General features: G+C 44.8%; 2 protein-coding genes across 3 annotated transcripts in view; one reads left to right on the forward strand and one right to left on the reverse strand.

Moving 5' to 3' along the window:
• Positions 1 to 572: 572 nt before the first annotated feature.
• On the forward strand, positions 573 to 23455 carry LOC121554950 (protein phosphatase 1 regulatory subunit 1A). The gene is made up of 6 exons (XM_041868660.2): positions 573 to 1023; positions 1785 to 1851; positions 11584 to 11615; positions 11968 to 12034; positions 12831 to 13019; positions 22506 to 23455. Exons 1-6 carry the CDS (start codon positions 943 to 945, stop codon positions 22643 to 22645), a joined length of 576 nt encoding a protein of 191 aa, XP_041724594.1. The 5' UTR covers positions 573 to 942; the 3' UTR covers positions 22646 to 23455.
• A 294-nt stretch (positions 23456 to 23749) lies between these two features.
• The window catches only part of LOC121554949 (calcium/calmodulin-dependent 3',5'-cyclic nucleotide phosphodiesterase 1A-like), a 97354-nt gene continuing 96398 nt past the window's right edge, over positions 23750 to 24705 (reverse strand). For both annotated transcript variants that reach the window (XM_041868657.2, XM_041868658.2), the window contains 2 exons: positions 24367 to 24639; positions 23750 to 23954 (listed from right to left, as the gene is read on the reverse strand). In XM_041868657.2, coding sequence (XP_041724591.2) covers positions 23899 to 23954; positions 24367 to 24639 — 329 coding nt within the window. In that variant the 3' untranslated portion in view covers positions 23750 to 23898. The remainder of the gene's footprint in view (positions 23955 to 24366; positions 24640 to 24705) is intronic.

The raw sequence follows: 24705 nt of genomic DNA on the forward strand, positions 1-24705 counted from the left end.
ACATTGACTCCTTGAGAACTAGAGGACTTTGTGTGAACATTCCTAGACATGCCAGAATGAGAGAAATTGGTAATTTACGGGTCATCTATCAAAGTCCTCATTGAGGACTGACGGCATGTCAGTATGTTGTTGTGGTTTTGTCACCTCACTGAAATGGAAAAGTGTTGGTCAGTCCTTGCAGACTATTACATCATCCCCCAAATGTTTAATTTATTTATTGTGTTTTTATTTATCTTTGTACATTTGATTTATATCAGGCTAGAGGAATATTGGAATCCAAGGCAAACAATACATAACATTCTCTTGGATTGTGAGTCTTACTGAGCTAAGAGAGAACTGCTGAGTTCAGACCACAGTCAGCAGTCTGCATGTACAGGCATGAGTTTTGAGTGTTGTCTTGTGTTACTCAAGGGTTTTGCAACTATGAAACATGACCAGTTTGAGCATACATCATTTTTCAGTCCCCTCCCCTGGGGAGAGAGAGGGGGGTGAAGAGGCCAGTGACTTCCTGAACTTGGGTTATCAATAATTAACATTGCACCAGCCTTGTCCCTCCGGGGGCTTATATTGCACTTTGGGCAGAGGTGTCATGATACAGAGAGAGAGCACTCGACCCAGCTGGGGGAAGGGAGACTGCTGAGGTAGTGAACTGACACTAGAGGAGTATGTGAGGTTGTGGAGTGCATCTCTATCGCTCTGTCTCTGTCTGTCCCTCCCTCTCTCTTTCTCTCTGTGTCTCTCTCTCTCTCGGACGGGGGCAGGGGGGAGTCAGGCAGGGCTGTCCAGTAAAGCTATCCCAGGGCTCATAAGGAAGGGGAAGGAACAGAAGAGAAGAGAAGAGAGGCTGCTGCTGTGTGCAGCTTCTCCCAACGCAGTCCCCTCTCTTCCTCTTTCTTTCTTTCCTTCCTTCTCTCTCTTTCCACTGAAAACACGGAGCCCAACATGGAGCCCAACAGTCCTAAGAAGATCCAGTTTTCTGTGCCTATGTTTCAGAGACAGCTGGACCCTCAGGCATCGGAGCATGTGAGTAAAAACATTCAGTTTCGACATGATGATGATATGGTAATAAATGTTATTACCATTATGACATGGTAATGGGATGGTAATTTGAGGTTAATGTGATGGTGGGCTTGCTGAAGGAGTGGGGGCTGTGAAGAGCTAGCTCCTCTTGAGACTGACTGGCAGAATACGTTTTACTTTGATCATATTATGCCTGTGTGGAAAATCTGTTTTTTTGACATGGACAATCATGAACTCCTTGAAAGATGAGTGAAGGATTTTTCTCCCCCCTACACTTTATGGATTTATTTGTCACAATCTTAGTTGCCTAGATGTTATTACAACTTCTCAGTGCTTTGAGTGAATATTAATTGGGAAAAAACGTAACTATTTAGATTGTATCCTTACGTGTCACTATTGTGATTTTAGAAAGATAGCTTCATCCAAAGCTTTGGCCAACCTCTCCCGCTGCCCACCACCACCTCCACACCCACCCCTCTCCGAACCTAGGTCATTGATTGTATTGACACTAAACTCTACTCTACCACATGGTAAAACATGCACACACAGCAAGTCTGTATCATAGGCTACTGGATGACTGGTGCTTGTTGTCTGTCTCCAGTTATCCTCAGCGCCACACTTGAACACCTCTTTTCCCTGTCCTGTCCTGTCCTGTCTCTCTTTCCTGGCCTGTCCTGTCCCGTCCTGTCCTATCCCGTCCTGTCTCTCTTTCCTGTCCTATTCCGTCCTGTCCTATCCCGACCTGTCCTGTCTCTGCCTAACAGATCCGTAAGAGGAGACCTACACCAGCTACCCATGTCATCTATCTTCCACCAGACCTAACTGCAGCAGGTAAGACACTGCTACTGAGTGAGGAACAGGGGTTGGGGTCAATTCCATTTAAAGTCATTCAATTCAGGAAATAAACTGAAATTCCAATCCCAATTGTAATTTTCCTCATTGAAAAGCAATGGAATTTCTGTTATTTCCTGTATTGAAATGGAATTTGTGACCAGAATGTTGAAGCCATTTGTCAAGCTTCACTCCGCATGACTCGCAAACTGTCATGGAAGTTATGTGTGTCTTCATGTGACAATTGTTTTGTTTTTTGTTATGCTCTAGGCTACTGATATTGAGCTTATTATGCTCCAGTAGAGGTTCATTTGAGTTTAGAGAGGTTTAGTTTATGTATACAGTGGGGGAAAAAAGTATTTAGTCAGCCACCAATTGTGCAAGTTCTCCCACTTAAAAAGATGAGAGAGGCCTGTAATGTTCATCATAGGTACACGTCAACTATGACAGACAAAATGAGGAAAAAAAATCCAGAAAATCACATTGTAGGATTTTATATGAATTTATTTGCAAATTATGGTGGAAAATAAGTATTTGGTCAATAACAAAAGTTTCTCAATACTTTGTTATATACCCTTTGTTGGCAATGACACAGGTCAAACGTTTTCTGTAAGTCTTCACAAGGTTTTCACACACTGTTGCTGGTATTTTGGCCCATTCCTCCATGCAGATCTCCTCTAGAGCAGTGATGTTTTGGGGCTGTCGCTGGGCAACACGGACTTTCAACTCCCTCCAAAGATTTTCTATGGGGTTGAGATCTGGAGACTGGCTAGGCCACTCCAGGACCTTGAAATGCTTCTTACGAAGCCACTCCTTCGTTGCCCGGGCGGTGTGTTTGGGATCATTGTCATGCTGAAAGACCCAGCCACATTTCATCTTCAATGTGGTCCTCTGTAGCTCAGCTGGTAGAGCACGGCGCTTGTAACGCCAAGGTAGTGGGTTCGATCCCCGGGACCACCCATGCACAAAAATGTATGCACGCATGACTGTAAGTCGCTTTGGATAAAAGCGTCTGCTAAATGGCATATTATTATTCAATGCCCTTGCTGATGGAAGGAGGTTTTCACTCAAAATCTCACGATACATGGCCCCATTCATTCTTTCCTTTACACGGATCAGTCGTCCTGGTCCCTTTGCAGAAAAACAGCCCCAAAGCATGATGTTTCCACCCCCATGCTTCACAGTAGGTATGGTGTTCTTTGGATGCAACTCAGCATTCTTTGTCCTCCAAACACGACAAGTTGAGTTTTTACCAAAAAGTTATATTTTGGTTTCATCTGACCATATGACATTCTCCCAATCCTCTTCTGGATCATCCAAATGCGCTCTAGCAAACTTCAGACGGGCCTGGACATGTACTGGCTTAAGCAAGGGGACACGTCTGGCACTGCAGGATTTGAGTCCCTGGCGGCGTAGTGTGTTACTGATGGTAGGCTTTGTTACTTTGGTCCCCGCTCTCTGCAGGTCATTCACTAGGTCCCCCCGTGTGGTTCTGGGATTTTTGCTCACCGCACTTGTGATCATTTTGACCCCACGGGGTGAGATCTTGTGTGGAGCCCCAGATCGAGGGAGATTATCAGTGGTCTTGTATGTCTTCCATCCTAATAATTGCTCCCACAGTTGATTTCTTCAAACCAAGCTGCTTACCTATTGCAGATGCAGTCTTCCCAGCCTGGTGCAGGTCTACAATTTTGTTTCTGGTGTCCTTTGACAGCTCTTTGGTTTTGGCCATAGTGGAGTTTGGAGTGTGACTGTTTGAGGTTGTGGACAGGTGTCTTTTATACTGATAACAAGTTCAAACAGGTGCCATTAATACAGGTAATGAGTAGAGGACAGAGGAGCCTCTTAAAGAAGAAGTTACAGGTCTGTGAGAGCCAGGAATCTTGCTTGTTTGTAGGTGACCAAATACTTATTTTCCACCATAATTTGCAAATAAATTCATTAAAAATCCTACAATGTGATTTTCTGGATTTTTTTCCCCTCAATTTGTCTGTCATAGTTGACGTGTACCTATGATGAAAATGACAGGCCTCTCTCATCTTTTTAAGTGGGAGAACTTGCACAATTGGTGGCTGACTAAATACTTTTTCCCCCCACTGTATATCCCAACTTACTGGAGTTTTACATCTAAAGAGAAGAATGAAGACTTTTTGGCTCAATCTCATTATGTACAGTTGTAGTCGGAAGTGTACATACACTTAGGTTGGAGTTATTAAAACTCGTTTTTCAACCACTCCACAAATGTCTTGTTAACAAACTATAGTTTTGGCAAGTCGGTTAGGACATCTACTTTGTGCATGACACAAGTAATTGTTCCTACAATTGTTTACAGACAGATTATTTCACTTATAATTCACTGTGTCACAATTCCAGTGTGTCAGAAGTTTACATACACTAAGTTGACGGTGCCTTTAAACAGCTTGGAAAATTCCAGAAAATGATGTCATGGCTTTAGAAGCTTCTGATAGGCTAATTGACATAATTTTAGTCAATTGGAGGTGTACCTGTGGATGTATTTCAAGGCCTACCTTCAAACTCAGTGCCTCTTTGCTTGACATCCTGTGAAAATCAAAAGAAATCAGCCAAGACCTCAGAAAAAAAATGGTAGACATCCACAAGTCTGGTTCATCCTTGGGAGCAATTTCCAAATGCCTGAAGGTACGACGTTCATCTGTACAAACATTAGTACGCAAGTATAAACACCATGGGACCACGCAGCCGTCATACCGTTCAGGAAGGAGATGCGTTCTGTCTTCTAGAGATGAACGTACTTTGGTGCGAAAAGTTCAAATCAATCCCAGAACAACAGCAAAGGACCTTGTGAAGATGCTGGAGGAAACAGGTACAAAAGTATCTATATCCACAGTAAAATGAGTCCTATATCGACATAACCTGAAAGGTCGCTCAGCAAGGAAGAAGCCACTGCTCCAAAACTGCCATACAAAAGCCAGACTACGGTTTGCAACTGCACATGGGGACAAATATCGTACTTTTTGGAGAAATGTCCTCTGGTCTGATTAATCAAAAATATAACTGTTTGGATATATTGAAGCAACATCTCAAGACGTCAGTCAGGAAGTTAAAGCTTGGTCGCAAATGGGTCTTCCAAATGGATGAAAAAACAAATGAAAAACATGTATGCACTCACTAACTGTAAGTCACTCTGGATAAGAGCGTCTGCTAAATGACAAAAAAATAATTATGGACAATGACCCCAAGCATACTTCCAGTTGTGGCAAAATGGCTTAAGGACAACAAAGTCAAGGTATTGGAGTGGCCATCACAAAGCCCTGACCTCAATCCTATAGAGGCCTACTAACCTCAGTTACACCAGCTCTGTCAGGAGGAATGGGCCAAAATTCACCCAACTTATTGTGGGAAGCTTGTGGAAGGCTACCCGAAATGTTTGACACAAGTTAAACAATTTAAAGGCAATGCTACCAAATACTAATTGAGTGTATATAAACTTCTGACCCACTGGGAATGTGATGAAAGAAATACAAGCTGAAATAAATCATTCTCTCTACTATTATTCTGACATTTCACATTCTTAAAATAAAGTGGTGATCCTAATTGACCTAAGACAGGGATTTTTTACTAGGATTAAATGTCAGGAATTGTGGAAAACTGAGTTTAAATGTATTTGGCTAAGGTGTATGTAAACTTCCGACTTCAGATCCGTCTGTTGATATTTAATGAAGAGCTGGATAGAGGTTGATAGAAGGATGGATGGAGGTTGATAGGATGGATGGAGGTTGATAGAAGGATGGATAGAGGTTGATTGGAGGTTGATAGAAGGATGGATGGAGGTTGATAGAAGGATGGATGGAGGTTGATAGAAGGATGGATAGAGGTTGATAGAAGGATGGATAGAGGTTGATAGAAGGATGGATAGAGGTTGATAGAAGGATGGATAGAGGTTGATAGAAGGATGGATAGAGGTTGATAGAAGGATGGATAGAGTTTGATAGAAGGATGGATAGAGGTTGATAGAAGGATGGATAGAGGTTGATAGAAGGATGGATAGAGGTTGATAGAAGGATGGATGGAGGTTGATAGAAGGATGGATGGAGGTTAATAGAAGGATAGATGGAGGTTAATAGAAGGATAGATGGAGGGTGTTGTCAGCCCTAGTGAATGGGAGTAACCAGAAGAGTGTCAAAAAGAAAGGGAAGCCTGTGCACAGTAAGGTGAATGTTGTGTCTGTGTCGCGTCATCCTGAAACAGTGAGAGTGGAATCTAACCTTGAGTGAGAAAGGATGGATAGAGGTTGATAGAAGGATGGATGGAGGTTGATAGAAGGATGGATGGAGGTTGATAGAAGGATGGATGGAGGTTAATAGAAGGATAGATGGAGGGTGTTGTCAGCCCTAGTGAATGGGAGTAACCAGAAGAGTGTCAAAAAGAAAGGCAAGCCTGTGCACAGCAAGGTGAATGTTGTGTATGTGTTGCGTCATCCTGAAACAGTGAGAGTGGAATCTAACCTTGAGTGAGAAATCCAGAACATTGTGTGTGTGATGAAGGATAGAGGGTCACGATGTGACATCAGCACAAATACCTTCCCTGTGGCACAGCCACAGCTTACATCTCAGCCTCCAGCACAGCCTGCTACCTAGCCACAGTCACAGCCCATACCCTAGCAGACTGCAGCACAGTCACAGCAAAACAAGCTGCCTTGTCCACACTCTGGTCCTCCCCACTACTTTTGGAAAGGTCACCATAGAGTAAGACTGGAGGATCTGTGTCAAAGAAAGCCCCCCAGGCACAGCTGTGGATGACCCTGAGACAGTGAGAAGAGACTAGAAGGACCAAACAAGAGATGTGTCTGTAACAGAGAGTACATGAGCTGTCTGTAATAAAACACTGGTGTATGTTTTACACTTCAAAGCTGATAGAAAAGCTGTGCGTGCATGTACAGTAAATGTACAGGTTGTTTCTACCCCATTGTACTGAGAAAGGGAAAGGGTTGGTACTGTTAATTGATGGAGGGTGTGCTGGCCCATATTCTCCTCAGAGAGAGTTCCTGGCAGAGAGTAGGGGGTGTTCTTGTCTGCGTCACAAATGTCACCCTATTCCCTATATCAGAGGGTATTCAACTCTTACCCTTCGAGGTCTGGAGCCTGCTGGTTTTCTGTTCTACGTGATAATTAATTGCACCCACCTGGTGTCCCATCTAAATCAGTCCCTGATTAGAGGAGAACAATTTAAAAAAGCAGTGGAACTGGCTTCGAGTTCCAGAGTTGAGTTTGAGGGTCCTATATAGTGCACTACCTTTGACCCTATGGGCTCTGGTCAAAAGTAGTGCACTTCATAGGAAATAGGGTGCCATTTGGGACGCTACTGTCTCAGTGACAAACCATCTAACACAAATCTACTGGGTGGCAATGAAATAGTCTGACAGAAGCCAGGCTCGGGCCCTGCATCCAGGAGCCAGATTAGAGGCGTTACATTGTCAGAATGGCATCGGTGTGTGTGTGTGTTGCATCACAGACCCAGGTTGTCTTTCTTTTTATCCATGGATTTCTTCCTCCTTAGTTCCAGGTCTGTGTTTTATGGCACACTTAGGTAACTGCTGCCAATGGGACAGTTCTGTTCCCTTCATGAGCCTGGTTCTATCCCTGCATCTCTCCTTTCCTCCATCCCTCTATCCACCTGTAGTGGCTTGCGAAATTATTCACCCCCTTGGCATTTTTCCTATTTTGTTGCCTTACAACCTGGAATAAAAATTGATTTTTGGGGGGTTTGTATCATTTGATTTACACAACATGCCTACCACTTTGAAGATGCAACATTTAAAAAAAACAGAAACCTTGAGCGTGCATAACTATTCACCCCCCCAAAGTCAATACTTTGTAGAGCCACCTTTTGCAGCAATTACAGCTGCAAGTCTCTTGGGGTATGTCTCAATAAGCTTAGCACATCTAGCCACTGGGATTTTTTCCCGTTCTTCAAGGCAAAACGGCTCCAGCTCCTTCAAGTTGGATGGGTTCTGCTGGTGTACAGCAATCTTTAAGTCATACCACAGATTCTCAATTGGATTAAGGTCTGGGCTTTGACTAGGCCATTCCAAGACAATTAAATGTTTCCCCTTAAACCACTAAAGTATTGCTTTAGCAGTATGCTTAGGGTCATTGTCCTGCTGGAAGGTGAACCTCTGTCCCAGTCTCAAATCTCTCGAAGACTGAAACAGGTTTCCCTCAAGAATTTCCCTGTATTTAGTGCCACCCATCATTCCTTCAATTCTGACCAGTTTCCCAGTCCCTGCCAATGACAAACATCCCCACAGCATGATGCTGCCATCACCATGCTTCACTGTGGGGATGGTGGTCTCGGGGTGATAAGAGGTGTTGGGTTTGCGCCAGACATAGCATTTTCCTTGATGGCCGAAAAGCTCAATTTTAGTCTCATCTGAACAGAGTACCTTCATCTATATGTTTGGGGAGTCTCCCACATGTCTTTTGGCGAACACCAAACGTGTTTGCTTATTTTTTTCTTTAAGCAATGGCTTTTTTTCTGGCCACTCTTCCGTAAAGCCCAGCTCTGTGGAGTGTACGGCTTAAAGTGGTCCTATGGACAGATACTCCAATCTCCGCTGTGGAGCTTTGCAGCTCCTTCAGGGCTATCTTTGGTCTCTTTGTTGCCTCTCTGATTAATGCCCTCCTTGCCTGGTCCGTGAGTTTTGGTGGGCGACCCTCTCTTGGCAGGTTTGTTGTGGTGCCATATTCTTTCAATTTTTTTATAATGGATTTAATGGTGCTCCGTGGGATGTTCAAAGTTTCTGATGTTTTTTTATAACCCATCCCTGATCTGTACTTCTCCACAACTTTGTCCCTGACCTGTTTGGAGAGCTCCTTGGTCTTCATGGTGTCGCTTGCTTGGTGGTGCCCCTTGCTTAGTGGTGTTGCAGATTCTGGGGCCTTTCAGAACAGGTGTATATATAGTGAGATCATGTGACTGATCATGTGACACTTAGATTGCACACAGGTGGACTTTATTTAACTAATTATGTGACTTCTGAAGGTAATTGTAACTTCATAGGCTTGTCTGTGATGCAGTCCAATTCATTTATAAACGTGGTCATGTGTGTTTCAAATGTTTGTGCTGTCCATGACCTTGTGTTCACCTCAGCAAACATAGGCTAGAAGGTTTTGTCAATGGTCCAGTGTTGTTTATTCAACAAAATGGTCAGTTAGTTACAGTTGTGGAAAAAGTACCCAATTGTCATACTTGAGTAAAAGTATAGATACCTTAATAGAAAGTTACTCAAGTAAAAGTGACCCAGTAAAATACTACTTGAGTAAAAGTCTAAAAGTATTTGGTTTTAAATATACTTAAGCATCAAAAGTAAATGTAATTGCTAAAATATACTTAAGTATCAAAAGTAGAAGTAAAAGTATAAATCATTTCAAATTCCTTTATATTTAGATAGCGGAATAGCGGAACATTTAAAACATATTTTTTTTACAGATAGCCAGGGGCACATTCCAACACTCAGACATTATTTACTAAAGATGCATTTGTGTTTAGTGAGTCCGCCGGACCATAGGCAATAGGGTTGACCATGTGTTCTGATTTCAAGGTTTTACTGTTAACCTATAAAGCGTTACATGGGCTTGCTCCTACCTATCTTTCCGAGTTGGTCCTGCCGTACATACCAATACGTACGCTACGGTCACAAGACGCAGGCCTCCTAATTGTCCCTAGAATTTCTAAGCAAACAGCGGGAGGCAGGGCTTTCTCCTATAGATCTCCATTTTTATGGAACAGTTTGCCTACCCATGTGAGAGACGCAGACTCGGTCTCAACCTTTAAGTCTTTACTGAAGACTTATCTCTTCAGTAGGTCATATGATTGAGTGTGGTCTGGCCCAGGAGTGTGAAGGTGAACGGAAAGGCTCTGGAGCAACGAACAGCCCTTGCTGTCTCTGCCAGGCCGGTTCCCCTCTCTCCACTGGGGTTCTCTGCCTCTAACCCTGTTACAGGGGCTGAGTCACTGGCTTGCTGGTCCTCTTTCATGCCGTCCCTAGGAGGGGTGCGTCACTTGAGTGGGTTGAGTTACTGACGTGATCTTCCTGTCTGGAGTTGGCGCCCCCCTTGGTTTGTGCTGTGGTGGAGACCTCTGTGGGCTATACTCGGCCTTGTCTCAGGATTGTAAGTTGGTGGTTGAGGATATCCCTCTGGTGGTGCGGGGCTGTGCTTTGGCAGAGTGGGTGGGGTTATATCCTTCCTGTTTGGCCCTGTCCGGGGTTTCTTCGGATGGGGCCACAGTGTCTCCGGACCGCTCCTGTCTCAGCCTCCAGTATTTATGCTGCAGTAGTTTATGTGTCGGGGGGCTGGGGTTAGTTGGTTATACCTGGAGTACTTCTCCTGTCTTATCCAGTGTCCTGTGTGAATTTAAGTATGCTCTCTCTAATTCTCTCGTTCTCTCTTTCTCTCTGAGAACCTGAGCCCTAGGACCATACGTCAGGACTACCGGGCATGCTGACACCTTGCTGTCCCTAGTCCGCCTGGCCTTGCTGCTATTCCAGTTTCAACTGTTCTGCCTGCGGTTACGAAACCCCTACCTGTCCCAGACCTGCTGTTTTCAACTCTTAATGATCGGCTATGAAAAGCCAACTGAGAGACCTGAGCCCTAGGACCATACGTCGGGACTACCGGCCGTGGTGACTCCTTGCTGTCCCCAGTCCGCCTGGCCTTGCTGCTATTCCAGTTTCAACTGTTCTGCCTGCGGTTATGGAACCCCTACCTGTCCCAGACCTGCTGTTTTCAACTCTTAATGATCGGCTATGAAAAGCCAACTGAGATTTATTCCTGATTATTATTTGACCATGCTTGTCACTTATGAACATTTTTGAACATCTTGGCATGGTTCTGTTATAATCTCCACCCGGCACAGCCAGAAGAGGACTGGCCACCCCTAGGTTTTGGCCTTTCTAGGGAGTTTTTCCTAGCCACCGTGCTTCTACACCTGCATTACTAGCTGTTTGGGGTTTTAGGCTGGGTTTCTGTAAAGCACTTCGAGATATTAGCTGATGTAAGAAGGGCTATATAAAATAAAATTGATTGATTGATTGTTCTCTTGATAAGTGCGTGAATTTCACCATTGAACTGTCCTGCTAAGCATTCAAAATGTAACGAGTATTTTGGGTTGTCAGGGAAAATGTATGGAGTAAAAAGTACAATATTTTCTTTAGGAATGTAGTGAAGTAAAAGTAAAAGTTGTCAAAAATATAAATAGTAAAGTAGAGTACAGATACCCCAAAAAACTACCTAAGTAGTACTTTAAAGTATTTTTACTTAAGTACTTTACACCACTGGTTAGTTATTGATTTTAAGTTCCAGCTTTCATGTTCATGGTGATAAAACCCATCATCAGAACTGTCTCAATGACACCCTATGAATCACCCTCTGCTTGCTGGAGATCTCAGATCAATTTCAATTCAGAGAAATGTCAATGGAGGTGGAGAGGAATAGAGTGGATGAGTCACCAGAGCCTGAAGTCAGCAGTGATCTGGACACTGAACCATAAATTATCAGCCTCATGGTGACCATCTTATCTCTCTCCATCTCTCTCCATCTCTCTCCAAGGGTCTTAGTCTATAATCAATCATGTCACATACAACGGGCCATAAGAAACGCAACACGCTGTGTGTGTGTGTGTGTGTGCAGAGCCTCAACACACAGATAGCCTGGAGTCAGCACATCACTAACTGTCTGCTTTTCTCTCCCACAGATGACAAGCAGATGACGAGTCATCAAGGAGAGGTAGGTTACACACACTCACTCTCACCCGGCTGCTCTGTTTAAAATTAATGTCAAGTCACAAATATAATTTCCTATGAAATCAACTTTTATTTAAATGTTGCATGTTTGGATATGGACAGTATAGCCAGATTGCAAAAACCTTATCCCTAGCTGTTGTCTATGATTCAGGAGGCATTTCTGATGCAGTTGTCATTGATTACCTGAGATGGCCTGGATTCCTGAAATAGCGTCAGTGAAATGGGATCTCTGGCTCTGCCTTGTTGGTTCTCATGCTGTTATTTTCCACCCGCACCATTCCTCCTCTACACCTTCTCCCTTCTCCCTCCATCCCTTCATCCCTCTACACCACCAGGTCCAGAGTGCAGAGTCGTCTCCTGCTCAGAGGAAACATAGCGTCTACACTCCACCCACCATGAAAGGTACAGTACAGTACCTTGTTCACACAAACTGCCATAACATGAGGGGATGTAAGTGCGATTGGTTCATACTCTCCCTTTTATTCTGGAGAGTGTAGGAAACACTGATGAAACGTCTGTAGTCAGCATTATATCTACACAGAGACTCCTGAAGTGTGTGACAGAGCTAGTCAAATGCGGACTCATACAGGAGGTAGCACTGTACATCTACATTAGATATTGATTGACTGACCAGGGAAGCTACACAATCCTACTTTAGCTGCAGTGATAGACAGTGCAAAGAGAGAGGTACACCATCCTACTGCATGTCTCTAAAATAGATAGTCGTTATTCAGACAGTGCAACAAGGACAATATGGACAGAGGATAACAACTAATTTGAGCACAGCAGCCTATTTATGGTCCAATTTTATACCACAACAAATATTGCTGAAATAATCAATGTTCTTCACAAACCTGGCTTGTTAATTAGTGTGTGGATTAGAATATATCCAACATGGCCGAACACCTCAGGCTGGATGGCCTTGAATTTAGTTGCATGCTGAATATGGTCCAGTAAAATAATCTGTCCAGTTTTGTACATGGCTGGAAGGCATAGTGCTACAGATTATACTGGTAATTAATGCAATTATGGAAACACAAAACAACATTCTGTGTTCCCAAAAAAAATCTCTAAAAAAATAGAAAACACAATGGTTAAGAGCAGAGTAGGAGACCAATTTCCGTACAAATTAAGTGAAGTACACCATTATAATTCTGTTCATTGGGCGTCTATAATGTACTGTGTGTGTCCTCCACAGGCAGAGAGCCCACAGACTGCTGTAGAGGCCACGGTGAGGACAGAGATAGCCTGCCTCCTAGCAGACTACCCCAGTCCCACACAGACACACTGGCCCTAGCAGAGGAGCTATCAGAGGACCTGCCACGACTGGCAGACACACCGAGGCGCAAAGACACCCCCTACCAACACCAGCCTCCCTTGACTCCAGGTAGGGCCATCACCACTCCACACCTATGGAGCGAGATAGCTGCCAAAAGGTTGAACGTACATATCGTTAGGATCGTATGTAAATTGTTAGCATCGTAAGAAAAGCCATGCGTGAAATAAAACGTAAACCTATGTTACTTTACATCACACTTTACTCGGTTACATATCTTTTTTTATATGTACAAACTTTTGGCAGTAATGTGGCATCTGCAAAGGACATGAACCGAATGTAGCTAGTCGAAGTTAGCTAGTCAGTCAAGCAACTCTAGCCCAGACGTTATAGTTGCTTTGCAGCTTCCGGTTTCATTTACAAAATAAAAGTCTAGAGCTTGTTTTAGAACTGCATTCAATAACGACGTTATACCAGTAGATGGTGTAGTATAGGCTTGGGCCTTCAGCAAATGACTTGTGTGAGAATGATAAAGATACAGAAGAGCCTTGTCTAGAATAACTGCCTGAGCTGCAAAATATAAAGTATTTATGATTTAGGCCTATTCCGCTATCTAAATATGCCATGCTGTTGTGTTATTTAATTACCATATAATTGCATAATTTATTTTTATAGCCGCGTGGGGCTACTGTGGTGATCATGTAACCTAATGAATCCTTATATTAGGCATTTTGACTGTTGTATTAGTGAATTCCACTCTGTATGTAGGCTTGTTATAAGCATTTGCATTGCACAACCCCATCACGCAGAGGCTATATCCATATCAATAAATGAGACAAAACAAAATATTGATTAAGTCTTGGCTATAACCTGTCCTGAGCGAAATAGCCGAGGGGTCCCAAATGGTCAAGACTATCTATAGCCAGATCTGCTTTCCCTATCAGCCACTGCCTGTGCTTCTTCAAATATTTTGTAAAAATTTTATTTAGAGACTATATTTAGAGGCCTGTGAGTTAGGGTCTCTTTTTAAGGGGAGACCTATAATAAAAATAGTTATAAAACACAAATAGAGTTCTAAAATTATTCCGCAAGACACTAGTACCCAAAATGATAGCCTAAATTGCAATGCCTACAAGTTGAAGGCCTATTTTTTATTTGGATAGGCCTAAATTAAACTTTGAATTAATAAAGTGATAGGCTAAAGAACTGTGGAGAATTTAGATAATTTTGAATACACACATGGATTTCAATATACAACTGGATAAGATTGTTCTATTCTCTTTGATTTAGTTCCTATTGCAACTCAGACAAATGACTGAATGGATGACATACTGACTGACTGAAGGATGAATTAAATGTTCAAATATGTTGAAATGACGAGTTGCACGCATCATGCCTGCTCTGCAATTTATTTGGCTAGTAGGCAAATAGTCATTATACCCTAATGTAGGCCTATGGCTGCATGCATGCCTCCAGAAGGGCATCTTCTGAGGCTGAGCGGTGCTTTTCCGAAGGCGTATGGAGATCACAAGCTCTTCAACTGGGCAGCAGTGTCGCGATGGAGGGAATAGCCTATACGGAGACTACCTAAGACCACTGCAACAGAGTTATTGTAAAGTGTGGCAATAAGCTTATGCCAGACTTAGCCTACGTTTAACCTCTCCCTTGTTCATTTCAAAGTCCATATGTTCATGTTCAGATTCATATAAATTCATATTAACCCACCCTGCAGAATATGCTTTGGCAAGATTTTGAGGGATGAAATAAATATCAATATCAACAGATATAGCTCCTGGTTCTCCTCAGACTTGACTGCCCTTGACCAGCACAAAAACATCCTGTGGCGTACTGCATTAGCATCGAACAGCCCCCACGATATGAAACTTTTCAGGGAAGTCAGGAACCAATATACACAATCAGTTAGGAAAGCAAAGGCTAGCTTTTTCAAACAGAAATTTGCATCCTGTAGCACTAACTCCAAAAAGTTTTGGGACACTGTAAAGTCCATGGAAAATATGAGCACCTCCTCCCAACTGCCCACTGCACTGAGGCTAGGAAACACTGTCACCACCGATAAATCTACAATAATCAAGAATTTCAACAAGCATTTTGCTACGGCTGGCCATGCTTTCCACCTGGCTACCACTACCCTGTCCACCAGCTCTGCACCCTCCGCTACAACTTGCCCATGCCCCCCCCCGCTTCTCCTTCACACAAATTCAGACAGCTGATGTTCTGAAAGAGCTGAAAATTCTGGACCCCTACAAATCAGCTGGGCTAGACAATCTGGACCCTTTCTTTCTAACATTATCCGCCGAAATTGTCGCAAACCCTATTTCTAGCCTGTTCAACCTCTCTTTCGTAATGTCTGAGATCCCCAGAGATTGGAAAGCTGCCGTGGTCATCCCCCTCTTCAAAGGGGGTGACACTCTAGATCCAAACTGTTACAGACCTATATCCATCCTGCCCTGCCTTTTCGAAAGTATTTGAAAGCCAAGTTAACAAACAGATCACCGACCATTTCGAATCCCACCGTACCTTCTCCGCTATGCAATCCGGTTTCCGAGCTGGTCATGGGTGCACCTCAGCCACGCTCAAGGTCCTAAATGATATTATAACCGCGATCGATAAAAGACAGTACTGCGCAGCCGTCTTCATCGACCTGGCCAAGGCTTTCGACTCTGTCAACCACCGCATTCTTATTGGCAGACTAAATAGCCTTGGTTTCTCAAATGACTGCCTCGACTGGTTCACCAACTACTTCTCAGATAGAGTTCAATGTGTCAAATCGGAGGGCCTGTTGTCTGGACCTCTGGCCATCTCTATGGGGGTGCCACATGGTTCAATTCTCGGGCCGACTATTCTCTGTGTATATCAATGATGTTGCTCTTGCTGCTGGTGACTCTCAGATCCACCTCTATGCGGACGACACCATTTTGTATACATCTGGCCCTTCATTGGACACAGTGTTAACAAACCTCCAAACGAGCTTCAACGCCATACAACACTCTTTCCGTAGCCTCCAACTGCTCTTAAACACTAGTAAAACTAAATGCATGCTCTTCAACCGAACGCTGCTTGCACCCGCCCACCTGACTAGAATCACTACTCTCGGCGGGTCTGACCTAGAGTATGTGGACAACTACAAATACCTAGGTGTCTGGTTAGACTGTAAACTCTCCTTCCAGACTCCCATTAAGCATCTCCAATCAAAAGTTAGATCTAGAATCGGCTTCCTATTTCGCAACAAAGCCTCGTTCACTCATGCTGCCAAACATGCCCTCGTAAAACTAAAACTGACTATCCTACCGATCCTTGACTTTGGCTATGTCATATACAAAATAGCCTCCAACACTCTAATCAGCAAATTGGATGTAGTCTATCACAGTGCCATCCGTTTTGTCACCAAAGCCCCATATACTACCCACCATTGTGACCTGTACGCTCTTGATGGCTGGCCCTCACCACATATTTGTCACCAAACCCACTGGCTCCAGGTCATCTATAAATTACTGCTAGGCAAATCCCTGTCTTACCATAGCTCACTGGTCACCATAGCAACACCCACCCGTAGTCTGCGCTCCAGCAGGTATATCTCACTGGTCACCCCCAAAGCCAACACCTCCTTTGGCCGCCATTCCTTCCAGTTCTCTGCTGCCAATGACTGGAACAAACTGCAAAAATCTCTGAAGCTGGAGACTCTTATCTCCCTCACTAAATTTAAGCATCAGTTGTCAGAGCAGCTTACCAATCACTGCACCTGTACACAGCCATTCTGAAATTAGCCCACCCAACTACCTCATCCCCATATTGTTATTTATTTTGCTAATTTGCACCCCAGTATATCTATTTGCGCATCATCTTTTGCACATCAATCATTCCAGTGTTAATACGAAATTGTAACTATTTTGCACTATGGCCTATTTATTGCCTTACCTCCATAACTTACTACATTCGCACACACTGTATATATATTTTCTTTTTGTATTTTGGACTTTATGTTTTGTTTACCCCATATGTAACTCTGTGTTGTTGTTTTTATCACACTGCTTTGCTTTATCTTGGCCAGGTCGCAGTTGTAAATGAGAACTTGTTCTCAACTGGCTTACCTGGTTAAATAAAGGTGAAATCAAAAATCAAAATCAAAAATTAAAATATTCTCTAAAAAATATTTTGAGTGGCAGACTCCAGTGTTCATACATAATTCATAGATTCACCAAACATCTATTATTATTCTATGTTTCATTATTCCTGGTATGTACTACTGGTTAAGATTGCAGACAGAGCCCAGAGAATGGGATGATGTAATATTGAATTAGTCATATTTTGATAAGGTGCATGCATGGGGATGTCCACGTCACCCAGAGATACGCCCATGCTGTAGAGATACACCTAGCGGACTGAAACTGCACTGTTGTAGACATAATACAGCTAGTGCTATCTAGACTTGCGCTGGCAAACAAATCCATTACATTAGCTACCTAAATGTGAAGTAAACTCAACTGAGGAGTAATAGAGAATGGAGACTTTTAACTTGGAAACGTGCAGGATACCTCTTTCCGGTTTCCCTGACTTCCGTTTTTTTAATGCTGTGTTATGCTTGTTTGCGTAGCACTCCTCACAGGCCGTTTCTCCCATTCTTCTCTGCAGAACCTCTCAAGTACTGTCAGGTTGGATGGGGAGCGTTGCTGCACAGCTATTTTCAGGTTTCTCCAGAGATGTTTGATTGGGTTCAAGTCTGGGCTCTGGCTGGGCCACTCAAGGACATTCAGACACTTGTCCCAAAGCCACTCCTGCGTTGTCTTGGCTGTGTGCTTAGGGTCGTTGTACTGTTGGAAGGTGAACCTTCGCCCCAGTCTGAGGTCCTGAGTGCTCTGGAGCAGGTTTTCATCAAGGATTTCTCTGTACTTAGCTCAGTTCATCTTTGCCTCGATACTAGCTAGTCTCCCAGTCCCTGCCACTGAAAAACATCCCCACACCATTATGCTGCCACCCCCATGCTTCGCCGTAGGGATGGTGCCAGGTTTCCTCCAGACGTGACGCTTGGCATTCAGGCCAAAGAGTTCAATCTTGGTTTCATCAGACCAGAGAATCTTGTTTCTCATGGTCTGAGAGTCTTTAAGTGCCTTTTGGCAAACTCCAAGTGGGCTGTCATGTGCCTTTTACTGAGGAGTGGCTTCCGTCTGGCCACTCTACCATAAAGGCCTGATTGGTGGAGTGCTGCAGAGATGGTTGTCCTTCTGGAAGGTTCTCCCATCTCCACAGAGGAACTCTAGAGCTCTGTCAGAATGACCATTGGGTTCTTGGTCACCTCCCTGACCAACTCCCTTCTCCCCCGATTGCTCAGTTTGGCCGGGCAGCCAGCTCTAGGAAGAGTCTTGGTGGTTCCAAACTTTAAGAATGATGGAGGCCTCTGTGTTCTTGGGGAACTTCAATGCTGCAGAACTTTTTTGGTACCCTTCCCCAGATCTGTGGCTCAACACAATCCTGTCTCGGAGCTCTACGGACAATTCCTTCGACCTCATGGCTTGGTTTTTGCTCTGACATGCACTGTCAACCATATATAGACAGGTGTGTGCCTTTTCAAATAATGTCCAATCAATTGAATTTACCACAGGTGGACTCCAATGAAGTGATCAATGGAAACAGGATGCACCTGAGCTCAATTTCGAGTCTCATAGCAAAGGGTCTGAATACTTATGTAAATAAGGTATTTCTGTTTTCAAGTTAATACATTTGCAAACATTTCTAAAAACCTTTTTTGTCACTTTGTCATTATGGGTTATTGTGTGTAGATTGCTGGGGAAAAAAACACACATATTTAATCAATTTTAGAATAAGGCTGTAACGTAACAAAATGTGGAAAACGTCAAGGGGTCTGAATACTTTCCGAAGGCACTGTAAGTCAAGGACAGAATATGGCTCATCTGTAGACCAGAGTTGGCTGGTTGGAGGAGCTATAGGAGGACATGCTTAGTGTAATGGCTGGAATGACATAAATGGAACGGAGTCAAACATGAGTTTCATGTTTGATACCTTCCCATTTATTCAAATCCAGACATTACAATGAGCCCATCCTCCTATAGCTCCCCCCACCAGCCTTCACTGCTGTAGACACACCTCCACCTTCATTTATTCGAGCTCCACCTCAAACGAATAGTGGGTGAATCTCATGCTATTCTCATGCTTAAATTCAAGGTCAGAATACACATAGAATGAAAAGCCATAAAAAGGGAATAACGTTCCATTTACGGTGTGCTTAACTGGGAGTCGGAATCTGGGCCTATGTGCTGCCTTGCCACCTGAACACCTCAACGATCTAGGACCAGGCCAGTCCTCTAGTCAAGTAGGCATGAAAAGACAATGTTGTTTTATTTGTAAAATGCTTAGCAACAGATGTAGCTCACCACTGTTGTTTAGGAGGTGTGGGTGAACGAGTTCATATTGTCAAGTTGTCACGACCGTCAGGGTAAGGAGTAGACCAAGGCGCAGCGTTGCAGGCAAACATACTCATTTATTAGCGAAACGTGATCAAAACAACAAAAGACGGTAACGTGACAGTACACGGTTAAACACAACCAACTAGAAACAAGAACCCACAAAACACAAAGGAAAACCGACAGTTTAAATATGGCTCCCAATCAGAGACAACCAGCAAACAGCTGACACTCGTTGCCTCTGATTGGGAGTCACTCAGGCCAACATAGAAAATGACAAACTAGAACCCCCAACAAAGAAATATAACACATAGAATAAACACACCCTGGCTCAACAAATAGAGTCCCAGAGCCAGGGTGTGACAGTACTCCCCTAAAGGCGCGGACTGCGACCGCGCCTCAATAAGAGCTAAACAGGGGAGGGCTGGGTGGGCATACCTCCTCGGCGGCGGTTCTGGCTCCGGCCTTGCCCACCACCCTCCAATCAACCCCCATAGCGCCCCTGGTCCGGTCTAGCCCCGCTGGCCGGAGCCGGACTGACGACACGCACCCCTGGCTTGGTGCGTGGAGCAGGAACGGACCGGACCGGGCTGACGATGCGCACCCCTGGCTTGGTGCGTGGAGTAGCACCTGGCCGAACCGGGCTGACGGTACACACCCCTGGCTTGGTGCGTGGAGCAGGAATGGACCGGACCGGGCTGACGATGCGCACCCCTGGCTTGGTGCGTGGAGTAGCAACTGGCCGGACCGGGCTGACGACTCGCACCCCTGGCTTTGTGCGTGGAGCCGGAACGGGCCTCACCGGACTGACGACTCGCACCCCTGGCTTGGTGCGTGGAGCCGGAACGGGCCTCACCGGACTGACGACTCGCTCCCCTGGCTTGGTGCGAGTAGCAGGAACGGGCTGGACCAGGCTGACGACTCGCACCCCTGGCTTGGTGCGAGTAGCAGGAACGTTCTGGACCAGGCTGACGACTCGCACCCCTGGCTTGGTGCGAGTGGCAGGAACAGGCTGGACCAGGCTGACGACTCGCACCCCTGGCTTGGTGCGAGTGGCAGGAACAGGCCGGGCCGGGCTGGCGACTCGCACCCCTGGCTTGGTGCGAGTGGCAGGAACAGGCCGGGCCGGGCTGGCGACTCGCACCCCTGGCTTGGTGCGAGTGGCAGGAACAGGCCGGGCCGGGCTGGCGACGCGCACCGTAGGTTTGGTGCGAGTGGCAGGAACAGGCCGGGCCGGGCTGGCGACGCACACCGTAGGCTTGGTGCGTGGAGCAGGGACAGGCCGGGCTGGGCTGGCGACGCACCCCGTAGGCTTGGTGCTTGGAGCATGGACAGGCCGGGCTGGGCTGGCGACGCACACCGTAGGCTTGGTGCGTGGAGCAGGGACAGGCCGAACCGGGCTGTGGAGACGGATAGGAGACCTGGAGTGAAGAGCGGCCACCACCCGTCCTGGCTGAATGCCTACCCTCACACACTCTGTGTGTGGCATCCGCACAGGACGTACAGGGCTGTGTACCCGTACTGGCATAACAGCACGTGACACTGGAGCAGGATATCCGGGACCGCGGAGAGGCATTGGAGACCACGAGCGTTGAGCCGGCACACTCCGTCCTGGCTGCATACCCACCTTCGCACGACACGTGCGGGTGCTCGCACAGGACGTACAGGACTATGCCGGACCACTCGTGGCACAGTACGCCGCTCCGCATACCGCAGAACCTGCCCCGTCCCATGCTGCCATGCCTGAGCACGGGAAGTTGGTTCCGCTCTCCATCCAGGCTCCGCCAACCTGCCTTCTGGCCCCCCAAACCCGGTGGCCTCCTCTCCAAATCGCCCTGTGGCAGCCTCCTGCTGCCCAGCCGCCCATGCCGTGTGCCCCCCATAAATTTTTTTTGGGGTTGCCTCTCGTCCTTCCGACGATGACACTGCTGACGCCGCTGCTCCTCTCTCGCCAGGGCCTTAATCCTACCCCAAGGTCCCTTGCCCCCGAGCATGTCCTACCAGGACCACGATTTGCCTACCTGGGCCATCGCCAACCTCTCCATCTCTTTACCTGGCGCTTCCTCCCATGTCCAGTCTGCCTGCTCCTGGACACGCTGCTTGGTCCTTTTATGGTGGGTTCTTCTGTCACGACCGTCAGGGTAAGGAGTAGACCAAGGCGCAGCGTTGCAGGCAAACATACTCATTTATTAGCGAAACGTGATCAAAACAACAAAAGACGGTAACGTGACAGTACACGGTTAAACACAACCAACTAGAAACAAGAACCCACAAAACACAAAGGAAAACCGACAGTTTAAATATGGCTCCCAATCAGAGACAACCAGCAAACAGCTGACACTCGTTGCCTCTGATTGGGAGTCACTCAGGCCAACATAGAAAATGACAAACTAGAACCCCCAACAAAGAAATATAACACATAGAATAAACACACCCTGGCTCAACAAATAGAGTCCCAGAGCCAGGGTGTGACACAAGTCTAGTGAGTCACACACTATGTACTGTATTTTCTTGAGACAGCGGCTTGTGTGTTGATGTTGATCAGTGATGTATTGGGGTGGGTAAACTCTAATCACCGGTCGCAATGAAAAAAGCAACGCTCCCTATATTTTCAATGCTTTTTCCGTGAAGAAAAAGGTCTCTTAACTGTGTTTACTTGCGTTTACCCTCCACTACACCACTGATGTAGATTGTAGTCAGCGGATATGAGTCAGAAAGAATATTGAGTCATAAGAGTGGTCTTCACTGAGTGAGAAAAGCTCTCTGAAACATGAGCTGTTGATTGTAGCAGCAGGGAGCACTCTGGTAACCTGAACTAACAGATGGTCTGGTCACAGGACAGATGACAGTTGACCTCTATGCTGACACAAACAGCATCATGCTTACCCACAACAACACAGCATCATCCTCTGAAACACTTACCAGTCCTCACTACAGCCCCAACACTGACGGACATGTAATTTCACCCTTTGACAGCAAGGGGACTCCACAGACAGCTATTATGGTAGTTTAGACTTGTAGATCATGGCACAGTGTGAAGAGCTAGTAGCTGTTAGAACATACTGAGGGTGTTTCTTATTGATCTCTCTGATGTGACTGCAGACACAAAGTCTGCCACATTACCCATGACCCTCCAGCACTCTGTCTGTCCAATTCCCAGGGGTCAAGCTGCTCAAGAGCAAATCAAAAGTATCCTTCCCTGAGGAGGAGGAAGAGAAAGAGGAGGGGGAGGAGGAAGAGGAGGAGGAGAAAGAGAAAGAGGAGGAAGAGGAGGAGGAGGAAGACAAGCAGAATAACTAGGATCCAAAGTGAAGAGGAACACAAACTGTAGAACCATGTTTCTGATGGTTCAAAGTTCATACACATGACTGGGTTAAGAACTCTTGGTTAGAAATTGAGCTAAACTTGATCAGGTTATCATTTCTAATCTGATAATCCATTTTATTCAGCCTTCATTGTTGAGGTCAAGAAAGGACAATTTAATTTCTCTGCACTGCATCTCAAACTCTTCTTTTAAGTCTTGGTTATGTATGGTTATGTATGGTTGATTATCGTTAGATATTGTAATAAGAGAGTATATGTGGGGAACATAAACAGCAATACTGACTGATATGCAGTGAACGTTCACTGGAAATATACAGATTTTAGTTTTTATTTTCTTATATTTTGGGCTTCTCACATTGTCATCTCATAATGTAAAAACACTTGCTGATATCTGATATTTCACATATATTTTTGTAATATTTTATACTGAAACTGGGCTTTTGTACATACAGTGTAACAGACTTGTGTACTACAGGACTCTGAGGTACGAACAAAGACGTCCTGCAAACAAGGGGCTTCTCTGGAGTTCTGGGTTGTCTTAAGTCCTAATAAAGTTACTCATTTTATCAACACTTGGCGAAACCTGTATGTTTCTTCATCCTTCATTATTGTATAAAAATGACAAACAAATGTCATTTCTAAAGCCTCATGGACACTTAATATAACACCTATTGCCAAACCCTCTCTTCTGAATGGCAAGCAGCATTATTTTAGTAGGCTAATTGTTATCTCAGCAAATTAATTATGTGAAGATTCCATAACAAAAAATAAAACATTTTACCCATACATGTAGTCAGTGTATTTCTTGTGTCAATAAAGGGAGTGTAACTGTATGTAAACAGCATTACAAGGGGAAAGGAATGCAACAGCACTCCCAAGTGGGTAATATTAAGGCACATTAGTGGCCAACGTACCAATATTACCTCGAGTAAAATGTGTGTCTCATGAGATCAACAGAGAACACTATCGTGATTGTCCTATTCTCACGCTTGCAGTCTAATATAGTGAGTGTGTACTGTGCAGACCCATCTGAAAGAGAAGGAAGTTCATAAAGACAGAATGAAAATAGACAAAAACTACTTGCGGTGCAAAGTGGAGCATGAAGACCCCTATCTTTAATAAATAACAATAAAATCAATCAGAACAAATTTACAATAAAAAAACAAAACAAACAAATATAATGCCTATTGAATCAGGAAGTGGCAGCGTTGTTGGGTAGCCTATCAAAATCAAGGGCTCTGAAGAGACTCCTCCCCCTCCTCAAGGACTGGCCCAGGGCCTTCTCCTGCAAGCAACAACAGTTACCATGACAACACAGCATCACTCAGTTGTAACCTTGACAACCCTCCACTCTGCAGCTATCTCTTCGACATTTGGTTACAGATGGCCGTGACTGACAATACAATTATAGAGACGAGAAAAATACCACATAGCTATAGCCTACTGACAGGACAACAGCATAGTTAAAAGGCATGACTGTTGGTTTCACTGTGCTATTGTGCTGTTTTGTATTGTGTTGTATTGTATTGCATTTTGTTGTGTTGCGTTATGTTACATTCCACTACATTATGTTGCATTGTTGTATTGTACATTCTATCGTATATTGTGTCGTATATCATATCGTATATAGTATCATATGATATCATATTGTATCATATCATATTATACCGTATCATATCGTTAGCTAACATTCCTACCGTTCCATGGTAGGTGTTCAGGAGAGATGGAACCAGGTGATGTTGTCTCTTTATCCTCAGACATGGACAGAGGTCTGTGAGGACTGTGGTCCAGCTCTGAGTCCTCCTGGGAAGAGTTATTGTTTGTGTTGTTCATCAGTTCATTGAATGGCTCTGATTGGAGCTCCTGGCTGTGTCTCTCAGGCCTGGTGTGAGTCAACGTAACCTCTGTGTTCATCAGGGACTCCTCCTCTGGGTCAGGAGTCAACTCAGCTCGCTCTTTCCTCGCCAACTCTGAGGAAACGAGATAACACAAGCAAAGGGAATGAACATGTAATGTCATGTCATAGTACACTGAAA

This window comes from Coregonus clupeaformis, chromosome 40 (genome assembly GCF_020615455.1).
Source record: "Coregonus clupeaformis isolate EN_2021a chromosome 40, ASM2061545v1, whole genome shotgun sequence".
NCBI classification, from domain to species: Eukaryota; Metazoa; Chordata; class Actinopteri; order Salmoniformes; family Salmonidae; genus Coregonus; species Coregonus clupeaformis.